Source organism: Perissodus microlepis, chromosome 5 (assembly GCF_051167445.1).
Source record: "Perissodus microlepis isolate ML-2025 ecotype Zambia chromosome 5, ASM5116744v1, whole genome shotgun sequence".
Classification (NCBI taxonomy): domain Eukaryota; kingdom Metazoa; phylum Chordata; class Actinopteri; order Cichliformes; family Cichlidae; genus Perissodus; species Perissodus microlepis.
In genome coordinates this window covers 32,315,300-32,327,377 of record NC_140465.1, presented here as the reverse complement: position 1 = coordinate 32,327,377, position 12,078 = coordinate 32,315,300, and the positions used below count along the sequence as shown (strand labels likewise).

General features: G+C 36.5%; 1 protein-coding gene across 1 annotated transcript in view; it reads right to left on the bottom strand.

Annotated features, from left to right (window-relative positions):
- necab3 (N-terminal EF-hand calcium binding protein 3) overlaps positions 1-12,078 on the bottom strand; it is a 39,001-nt gene that overhangs the window by 19,820 nt on the left and 7,103 nt on the right. The window contains exons 3-5 of the mRNA XM_084929429.1: positions 5,104-5,212; positions 3,444-3,469; positions 1,928-2,025 (exon numbers count right to left, since the gene is read on the bottom strand). Of these exons, the coding sequence (XP_084785555.1) occupies positions 1,928-2,025; positions 3,444-3,469; positions 5,104-5,212 (233 nt within the window). The remainder of the gene's footprint in view (positions 1-1,927; positions 2,026-3,443; positions 3,470-5,103; positions 5,213-12,078) is intronic.

The following is a 12,078-nucleotide window of genomic DNA, read 5'->3' as shown; positions in this document are numbered from 1 at the left end:
GCTGTGCAAAACCGGTACATATTATGACATGAGGTTTTTGGGACACACACCGTAGGACATCAGGAGTATCAAGAGAATATTTGTAGCAGTTAGGACTGAAAATTGTAGAGTGAACAAGACTTAAGGTCATGGGATTGCACTGCACTGATAGTCCATTGGTGCTACTCAGGACTTTGCAAAGCTTCGTTTTGCATAATTTTGCAGTGTCACTTGGTGACACTACAAGAAACTGGTGCTGTGCATGATTCCTGATTATGGCATGTGTGGTTGTTTTACCTAATAAACACAGAACATCTCTGCAGTCAGGCCAAGTATTAAAAACAACGCAATCTCTCAAGTAAAGTCATGGCTTGTGCTTCTTCCTCTTCATGGAGAACTGCCTTCCTGCTCTATCTCTGTCTCTATCTCTTATTAATCTAATAGAACCAAAAAACTAAAAACCATCGCACACAACCAGACTACCTTCTTCCTGTTGCTCTAGTCTAAGCACTAATGTACATCAAAACATCTTCTTCCTGCAGCAGTTTCTCATTAACCACTCACACAATTTATCAGTCTCCTCATTTAATGCTCAGGAAGAGAATGTGCATCCCACTTAAGGAAGCTACTTTCTTAAAATCAAGCATACTATAATTGTTAAAAATAAGACTGATTATGTGGATTGATTCTTCTGCTTGGACTGAACACAATCAAGGCCCATGGAACCCGCAGAACATAGGTGGGCAGACTGCTGGCTTAAATACTAATCAGTATTTTTTTCCATCTGCAGCTTTAGCAGTGGGAGCAGTAATTGCTGGAGCAAAAAGGACCAAAAGTGCTGTGCTGCTGGACAGGAACAGAAATGTTAAGAAGTTCCCTGGAGTAAAAAAAGGGCAAGCAGTAACAAGGGGAAGTCAAGTCAACGATTTTAGTTACATGTTAATGCTGGTGCAGTACACGCTGTAGCTTTGACATGCAAAGTTAATAAACAGAAACAGCATCACAGTTGTGTCCAAAGTATCGGGTAGATTATTGTGTTATATAGGATATCTGTGACTCATTTATAATTAGGATATTGAGACAACACTGCTGTTTTGTGCAGAGCGTATTAAGCTATTCTTGGGTCAAACTCCCCATCTGATTTATTTCCCCAGCCCATCCCTGCCTGAAATATTTTTTTTTATCCCTCTTTTGTTAATTCATCACTTCTGGGAGACTTGGTGCAGCAGTGGCTCCATCTGTGTACACGGGGGCTTCCTCTAATAGACAAGAATCAGCACAAAACTAAACACAGGAGATTTATAGCACAAAAAAAACTAACTTGGTAAGCGTGTCTGTGTCTACTTGTATTACTTACATTGTGGGGATTGGTTTGGATACTCACGTTATGTAGGCCCACCTCCTTTAAGGTAAAGAAATGTCCCCATAATGCAAATCAGTATATTATAAGGTGAAGACTCAGTTTGAGGTTTTAATAGGAGATAGGATAAACCCCGTCAAAGTGTCCTAACCTTGTTACATAAAATTTGGTAAGCGTTAACAGGTAAATATCCATTCACCGACTCATTCAACATTTTTGTGTTTCGGGGTTTGGCGGTATTTTCCAAAGTGGGACCAAGGATAACGAGACCACAGGTAATGTAAGTCAGTGTGAATCATCTGAATTGATAAAAACTAATTGCTTTCAGCCCTGAGTTTTTCTTGCTATTACCTGCATGGTGCATGTATTACATTTGAGACTACATCCAACCTGCCAGCTCTCAAGTACAAAGTCTGTGTGAAGCCCAACTTCCAATGTGAGAATAGTGCAGTCATTTCAATAATCTGTTGAATTCAGAGCTAGCGAGTGGTGGCCATGTGGTCTGCCAAAATTAAGACAGATTCACATAAAACTAAATGGTTCATAGTATAGCTTTCAGAGTCTTCACGTGCTTTGGTGAATTCTTACCTCTTTAGTTTTATCCATTGCCTTTAAGATGGCAATATTCAGGCTCTCCAGAGCTGAAAGGACATTAAGATACTCTCCAAGGTGCTGAGAAAAATAGTCTAACAGGGAATAGCAAAAAAACTGTCAGTGTCATTACAATCACGGAATATGAACATGAATAGTCATCAAACATTAATTTTAACGTTTAAAAGTTGGAGACAAGCTCTAATATGTTGCCATGACAGACTCCAATTAAGAGACGACGACGACTACAGGAGTGAGAATATAATGAATGCACAATACGTCAGCAACACTTAGCGCTCCCCATTTCATGAAATTGAGTTTTTTTTCTTTACTAATTTTAATAAGGCAGTGTTATAAGATATCTCATTCACTCCTGTAGTGTTAATGATAGCAAGCGTGAAGATTCATTTTACACCAGACAGCACCGACTGCTATAAAGAAACTCCTACACATTTTAATGTTTATGTCACAAATGAGCTCACATAACTGCAAAAGCAGTGTACCGAGGCTTATTTAAAGTGTCACGGTAAAAAGGCTGTGCGAGGAAGGTTCACCAAATTATATATGATAGCGCAAGAGTAAAGCAAAGAAAAAGCTCAATAGTAATTAGCTCTTGATTCTTAATTAAAAACTTGATTTTACACTAGCTAAGTGTACGAGTGATATGACACACAGTTAACAATGTGATCCAAGGTGAATGGATTGGTGACAGCCTTTACTCTCCCCTCAGTTACATTCATTTATGTTGCATTACTGAATTTTAAACCATTAATCAGAAACAATTTGGTCTAAAGAACATAGAGCGGTGGCTGACAGATGTTCACTGAACTACATATGAGATACAAGAAGCATTCTGTTATGGAAAAACAGTCAACTTCTGTTGATGTCAGATGCAAAAGATGCCATTCCCATTCAATAAATTATGCAGAAGTTTTATTCTGGGTACAAGTCGTATTTACCGGTCTCTGTCCTAGTTCTTAACTTTATTCAGGTCATCTGACACACATGTATTTTTTAAAATGATTAAAAAAATAGGCCAATAGACCACTACTGTATATATCACTACTACTATGTATACTATATAACAATATCGATATGACTCTTACTGTATGTAAATTTTAGGATACCAGCACCTGGTTGACTTTCCACACAAGAAGGTCTACCAATAGGGAAACATGACTTTTTACCAGATTTTGCTCAGCAGTACCTAAACATGTCAGACGACACATTCAAATCAAACTAAATCACAAATGCTTTTGATATATAATTTAGTTGTGTTGCTTGTTTGGCGTGCGCAGAAAACACAGCAAAACCTGCTGCCTCTAACTTTATACAATGCTTTCATTGGAAAATGCAAATTTCCCAGAGTTTTTAAACTGTTGCTATGAAGTTACTCATGAACACTAATAATAATTAAAAAAAGAATCTAAGGATAGGGTAACACAAGCACTTATGACAGTAATTTTTATGATAGGAATTATACAGAAATCAGAGTAAGCACACTCCAACCAACCTGATAGCTTGTCAGTGTCCAGATTGCTGCGGAGCAGAACATAAGAGAGAAGCAGGGAAGATACTGAGAGTTAATTAGGAAAATTCAAAGTTATGTAGCTCTTCATTTCTGCTTGAGGGGTTTGGTGTGACTATGTGTGAATATAGTTAATATGATAACAGTGTTGTCATATAAAGACACACACAAGACTTGTTAAAGTGTTAAAACCATATAAATCACACTTGTGTGCAGCATGTTAACCTGAAATGTTTATTCTCCTTAGAAATGATGTCTTCTGCATTTTATCATTATTTAAAAGCTTAGACCATTGTCTGTTTTACTTCTCCCACAGTGGTAAAAACATTGAAATAAATACGTCTTTGTTTACTTTTCGTAGCAGAAGGGTTTACATTTGATGAGAAATTATTCTCTTTGATAAAGACCATTACTACTATCATTACTATGTGAAAAATTCCCCTGTTGTTTTAATGACATTTTAAAGACTGAATCAAACTGGAAGTGAAGCTGGTAAATAGCTGCATTATTATAATGCTCACACAGCTCCTGCAGATAACAAAAACAAATGTCTTTTTGGCAGTTGCTGTTACAAATCTGCATTTGGATGGTGACAATAAGCTCCCACATATCTCTCTTTTAGGCTATTAAGATATAGCTAATGTGATCATTCTTTTCCCTTTGCTTTCAGTTCCACCATTTTCTGTATAACTTTAAGCATTATCAAGCCTATACAGGTAAAACATGTTCTTCCTATCACCACTCCATTAACTGTATTGTTATATTGAGAATAAGAAAAACCTTTAATTAGACATCAGAGCACAGTTTATGCCAACTGCCTCAAAGCTTGGAGGGTGGTTAGAGAGGTCTCGAGGCTATTGTTTCTCATCACAGCGGCAATACTAGCCTAGCAGCATGTTCAAAAGCAATTTATCACACAGTGATGGAAGAACTGGCACCACAACAAAAATAAATACAGAGTGGTTACTGTAGCCAAACACTGTCTCTCTAACTAGTTAGATGCAAAAAAGGAAAAAAAAACAAAAAAACACATATGCATCTATTCCAGTCTGCTTTTGTGTGTGAGACTGGGCCTACTGATGCATTTCAGTGATTTACCAATCATGGTTAATTTGTTATATCAACTGAGATTTTGAAACCTTGTTAAGCCTCAGTGTTGGCACAGAAGAAAAGTTGCAAAATGCCTCATGAATACAAATACCTGATCTGCCAAAGGCAATAAAACACACTGGCTTTAGGTAAGGATCAGACTTAGATACATTAAATACAACATGGCAGGGGAGAAATGGTCTTTTCCTCTGTGGCTAAAAGAGTTAAGCGTTCACTGCAGTGCGGTGATTTCAGCAGCTACCCTGAGGCTGATTTCCTTGATTGTAATTTCAGGAAAGTAGTCTAGGTTTTGAAGTAGCTGGTTTAGTCCACAGTATTTTATGTCCAAAGGAGGGGGTAAACATCAATTCTGCTTGAGTTGAGTTTACCGAGGACCTCCCTCCAGCTGTGAGACATTTAATCTGTGGCTGGTGACTTGAAAAGAACACATTAACACAGCCTTTAAGCATGGTTTTATTTTGCCCTCTTTAAAAGGTAAAAGCACAAAGTTTACGAGAGAGAATCTATTAAATATAACACTAGGTCAAAAACTCACTTATTCTGTTGGCCATCTATGGAATAGAAAAGCTCCTGTAGCTCCTCAGTAGTCAGGATCCCATCAGCAAAGTAAGTATTAAACTCTTCAAATGACAACTTGCCATCATCTGAAACAGAAAGAAAGTTTACTGCACAAAGTCGACAGGCAGCCTTGTATCAACAGTTATAAGATGATAGACTCAACAGTGGTTACGTGTATAACATGTATATTACATTTTTTTTCTCCTTGCTTGAATGATTTCTTGTTTCTGTCCTCTTGCTTCTACCAAATCTTAAGTTTCAGTAATACTAAACTCAGGAGAAACATCTTGCCTAACATTAAAGAGAAAATTGAGCCACCTGATTGCATCGTACTTCCCATGGATGTGTTTACATGCTGCACTACCACCTATCTTAGCTTGGACTTTTTACATAACACATTACACATGTGGTACGTAGTTCTGGAAACTATTCAATTTAATTCCCTTTTAATCTCAGTGTAAAGGCTCAAGAGCTTCTGTAGCCCTTTTCTGCTTGTTCCATTGTTTTACCATCTTTCCTGCTGTAATGCTGGAAAGTCAGTATTGTTTTGTAACTACCACAGCTGCAACCTTTCATATTAATGATAATATGCATAAAGAAAACAAAAAAATGAACTGAATGACTAAAAAGTAATAAAACATCTTATTTTCTTGGAATTAACTGACAAAATATTTCAATATCTATCTATCTATCTATCTATCTATCTATCTATCTATCTATCTATCTATCTATCTATCTATCTATCTATCTACCTATCTATCTATCTATCTATCTATCTATCTATCTATATATATATATATATATATATTATGGTTTGAATTGTTGATAAAGTAATAAGTCATATTTGAAAACAATTGTCACTTATTTAAACATGTAAATATGACGCGTCTGTAAAAAGCAAAAAAAAAAAAAGCAAAAAAAAAAAGCAACTATGAATGTTCTAACAGATAAAAACTAGATTCTAATACTATGCATAAGTATTCCACAAAATAGAAATGTAAAAGCACTACAGATGGTGAGCACATTGAATTTTTTCTCATTCTGCTCAGACTAGTTAACAGTGAGCACAGATTTTTGTGACAATGCACAGGAAAATCAATAGCAGATGATAAATAGCTTGGTTGTCATCTGTGAAGAAGTGTTCCTTCGTGAGCCCATTATAAATCAGTCTGCAAGCACAGATTACACAGATCAGTCAGCAGTTAGCCTGCCAGAAAGAAGCTGCTAGATGTTTTTAAGTGCAGCTGAATAAATAGACTGGGCATATTTACCTAAAAAGGGAAGCAAAAGTACACTTGAAGGAGTTGGAGACGTAATTAATCAATGCAACTGAGTAACATTACAATAAAGAATGATGAAATACAGCTAAGACAGTTATATGCACAAATAAGTATGGATATGAGGTTGGTAAATCCACCAAATAGACTGTTTTTTGCACAGAGAGTCATATCAGGGCAAAATCAGGGCAGCTAAGAAACTCACACTTTCACACTTTTAAAATTTGGCTTCTAACCCCCTGAGTAATCAAACCCTGTCTACGCAAAGACAAGGCAAAAGGAGAGTGGTTTAATATGCCATGGAGTTCCACTTGGTTGGCTCAGCAAAGCTGGCAATTCAAGGGCAAGCTGGAAGACCATCTGTTCAAGTGGACCCATACTGACACTGTTCAACATTACCTCTGACCAGAATGTGTAATGTGTTGGTCCAGACAACAAGCTGCCCTCGCCGCTTTGGCCCACATTTTTTTTCAAATCAAAATCAAATCTGCTTTGTCACACAAAAAGTGTCTTTTGTTTTTTCCAGTCTCTTTCACTGCCTTTGTTTTCTCTGTCAAAATACAAAGAACTCTTACGTACTATAAATCATTTGGATCACCACACATGTACTAGTATCTTGGACAATTTTTAATTCATATTAAAAATCCCATTTTAGTTGATGTGCATGTTGAAACAGTGATTGATGTTTTCTTGGTTAGAAAAAAAGCATGACATATTAAAAGCCGGCCTTCTTTTAATAGATTTTAATAGACATATATGCTGTTCCACTTATATATACTTTATGCAATTTACTTATAATTTGATGCCGTCTGTGCTTAGTATGTTGACCCAGAGACTGTAGATCCTGCCACATGTCACAGTGCTGTACTCGGAAAGATTCCTCTTCATGGAGTGCCAAACAAGACACACAGCAACAAGGATCAGCAGCAACACTTCTCCATTTGATTGCCAATTGACAGCAAGAAGCAGTCTCCTCTGTTCATTTTGACATTTCTGGGTTAAATGTCTCTATCATAAAAGAAAAAACCCAGACAAATACACAAGCCTGAACATCATCATTTTTCAAAGGCTTTGAGTTGATGTCAATGACATCCTGACCCAGGGCACAGCACTACCTTGACTTTTTGACCTGTCTTAGGAGACATGAGAGTATAAGTTGTAAAAACATGCAGATTTGCATGTTTAGATTACAGCTATATTTGCAGCATTAAATTAATTAAAAAAATCAGTAATAATCCTGACAGAAGACATCAAAAGATTAAAAAATATGTCTAAGCGTCAGGAAACATCTGGTTCCATCCTCATATCTGACACATCCATCTCCTCTGATGGATGTAAAGATGAGAACAGTGGATGCTGGAGCACTTAATTGTAAAATGGGAAATTCTTGTACAGTCAAGTGTTACTCTAAAATGATGTTGATCCTTTATGATACATTATACAGTTGCATTGTTTGCCTTGAGATCACTTAAAGAGCAGGAAGTATTGAAGGAAATGTCTTCTCTTCCCCTCCTCATGGGAGAATAAACTATGTGAACTGCATTTTACATGAGTACATACAGTATAACCTAGTTTAAATTAGCATATTTTTCACATTCCACTAAAATGAATGAAGTCTTAATCAGCCATTAATCAGTGTTGAGTTTTATATAACAGAAAGGGGTGCACTAAAATGCCACTGACCATTTGCTCTTTTCATCCTCTACAGTCCTATTAGATCAAATCAAATCAAATTCAAATTTTATTTGTCACATACACAGTCATACACAGTACGATATGCAGTGAAATGCTTACACAACTGCTCGTGACCTAAAGAAAAAAAAAAAGGCTATGAATAAGATAGGAAATAAATATGAAAATTAAAAAGGGTAAATTTAACTAGGAAGGAATAAAATAAAATATAAAAATTAAAGTTAAAAATGAAATAACTGTACAACAACAACTTAGAATGAAGGGCAAATTTAACTGGGAAAGAATAAGATAAAATATAAAAATTAAAGTTGAAAATAAAATAACTGTACAACAAAATACACAATACACAAATACACAGTATAGAAATATATAAGAATGTATGAAGAAATATAAATATATATATACAATAACAGCATCTGTACAAGTATTAAATGGAAATGAAGAAATATAATGTCCAGTGTTGTGCAATCCACATTTGTAAGTGTCTTGTGCAGTGCAAATATGCTTAAAGTGATTTAGTGATGGAGTGATTCGATTACATGACCACGCATCTAATCGAATTAGTGTAAACAAAGTCCAGAATGTCCAGTGTGTGTGTAAGAACCATATGTGTGGGTCAGTACTATGTGATGGTGTGATTGAGAGACCGTATCGCCTGCGGGAAGAAGCTCCTCCTCAGTCTCTCTGTGTTGGTCTTCAGGGAGCGGAATCGCTTTCCTGACCTCAACAGAGAGAACAGTCTGTTGTTGGGATGGCTGAGGTCCTTCACGATCTTCCTGGCCTTGGTCCAGCACCGCCTGCTGTAGATTGAGTGCAGGTCAGGGAGCTCGGAGCGGATGGTGCGCTCAGCTGATCGCACAACCCTCTGTAGGGCTCGTCTGTCCTGCATGGTGCTGTTCCCAAATCAGGTTGAGATGTTTCCCGTCAGGATGCTCTCTATGGTGCACGAGGAAAAGTTCCTGAGCACCTTGGAGGGCAGTCGGAAGTCTCTCAAGCGTCTGAGGTGGTAGAGAGAGACGCTGTCGGGCCTTTTTCACCATGGTGTTGATGTGACAGAACCATGACAAGTCCTGCGTGATGTGAACTCCGAGGTATTTGAAGCTGTCCACTCTCTCCACTGGGCACTTGTTGATGACAGGGGTCCGGTAGTTCCTCTCCTGCTTAGTGCTGAAGTCCACTATCAACTCCTTTGTCTTACTGACGTTTAGAAGGAGGTTGTTCCTAGATCAGCTACAGTCTCTAGCTACTAAACATTCACAAACCAAGTATCAGCTGATGTCCTTAAATTAATAAATCACGCATGGCCCACTGGCATATACGGTGTCTAAGCAGATCTCCCTTCCTAAAAAAAATGACTTCTGAGGCTTTGTAATGGTCATGTTTCCAGATAATGTGAAGTTAATGCGATTTTACGGCAGCCAGTCCAGAAACGCTTTCAGAGAACAAACTTTCAGAGAACAAACAATGACTTTGATGTTGAATAATTGAAACCACAGTCTGCAAAATGAATCACTGTCTGCGTGTTTTTTGACCTGGTTTTAAAGAACACACGAGCTGCCTGAAACAGACAAAATACCTTCGATGCATTTTACATGAGGCATGATACTTTTAACTTTTTATTCATGTAGTCAGGGTGTTTTTAAAATAAGACATTTCTGTTCAGAAAGTAAGGACAAAAAGACTACATGGAAACTATGCAAGGATTACAACTTGCTGACAAGGGAGAATCATAAAAAGAATGGGCATTACACGACCCGAACCCACACTCTAACCATTTATCACTGAAGCAGTTGTCAGTGCAGCTGTTTCATTTGAAAACAACAAATGTGTTGAACAGAGATGTGGAGGGGAATATTCGAAGCTGAGCGTGTAAAACAACCCTTTAAAGTGAACCAAAATTTAAATAGCCAAAGCCTCCATTTAACACTCCGTCATAGAGAAAATTCCATTATAAAAGGAAGCGGCTTTAAATCATGCTGACGGTTGGGGCAAAAGCAATATGCATATATTGTTCTTCATTAGAAAGAAAAATCACTTAGGAGTTTCAAGATGTAAAAAAAACATGTTTCCAAAGAAAGAAAGTGCTGCTTTTTTTTTTTTTTTTTAAAAAGCTAATGGGACACGGCCTGATCATATATAACATTTTCTCCTTTACTTTAGTTTATAAAAGTCAGATTACTATAACAAAGTGTTCACAAGACAAGAGTAAACAAGAACTTGAAAGTGAGTCGTCCTGTAAAGTAGGGCACAAAGTAGGGCACATTCATATCTTTCCAAAGGTTAGTCCCATTGCAGACTCTCCTAAGAGGTTTATAAATTCCCCATGAATGCATCACTTCAATAGCAACAAGCATTACGAGGAAAGATGGGTCTTGATTCCTTTTGGTAAACTTCTATGCACTAAAATGCCCGCAACGTTACAGATTCTGGTATTCTTAGCACAAATCCTCTACTTAGGATGTGTTCCACCTGGCCACCTGTGAGAAAGTCTAAAGCTGCTCTATATCTTCCATATTCCAACTTAAGTTGCTTTTAGAACAAACAACCTACTGATTCTCCACTTCAATAATAACATAACGCTGACAGGTCTTATCCACCGCAGAGCAGATGTTAGAAGAAAGATGAGGTTTCATCTTCAGTCATAACACTGCAAGTGTGATCTGCTGAATATGGAGGAATAACATTTTTCCATAAGAAAAGTTGGGGTTATTTAAATTATTCTTAGGATTTCATGCACATTGGTCTCAGAGTAGTCATTAAAAGCAGGATGTAGTTGCAGTATAAAACTTTTGAATCATGATTTTAACTTAAGTTAAAAAATATAAGATTTTTTTCTCTTATATTAGACAGCTATTCCAAATTAAGGTCCATAAATTATTCTTTTCCGGAGTAGTAATGGAGAGAAAGTTTTATTTATTTATATATATATCTTCAAAGTCTTTACAGCATACTGTTTAACTAGGAGTAACTGCTTGAAATGCCGAGCTACTTTCGGATTTTGTTTTTCATTAAATCTGGTTTCTGTCTAACCAAAACGTGCCCAATATTCGGTCTCATTTCAGCTCTTTTAACCATTTATTCTCATTTTCTATTATTCACTTCATATGCACAGAAACTAGTTTTTTAACGTCCAGGAACGATCATGGTGTGGGTTAAAATACACCTCAACTATAAACAAATACATAACGCATAGTATATAAAAATATACTATATAAAAGGTTGTATCAGCAGGTGTCATCGAAATACAATTGCTATACCATATGAGCTATGACACAAGACACTATATATAAGTCATTGAATAATATTGTACATTTTTTATACATCCAAGACAAAACTAAACATAAATTATAATATTGCTAATATTTTTTAGATATTTACACAGAGACATTCTAATAACTATTTACTCAAGTTTATTATCCTTCATTGTTACTATAACCATAGTAACACTTTATAAGTTTTACCAAGACAGGACGTGCTTAGTAACTACCATTTTTCTATTATTCAGTGCATTCTGATGGTGTCATCATATTATATTCTCCGCCTAATTCCAGTGCCATTTATATTTCAATTACTAATGAAAAATAACTAGCAGGGGTTGTAGAAGAGAATATTTTCTTTGTGTTTTTCTGTCATTATAACGAAACAGAGAATACATTTGGCTGGAAGCAACAGAACAATTCATAATGTAAAATTCCTGTCATAGGAGATTGTTAAGAGCTGCTGAGAAGTAATTGTTGTGTGGCGGTAGACCCTGTATATGCAATAATGTCCTACTGATGTGCACTTCTTCTTGATTTGCTTTGGCATGTTATTTCATCTGATGTTAGAAATAAATATATCTCTCTTACAGAGCAGTAAGGGTGCTGAACCTGCTGTACATGTTTTTTTTTTTCTCAACCATAGGGCTCTGGTGACAATCTATATGCCAAAAAGCATTTGATTCTGTTAGATGAATGGTATTATTTTACATTATGGATGGAATG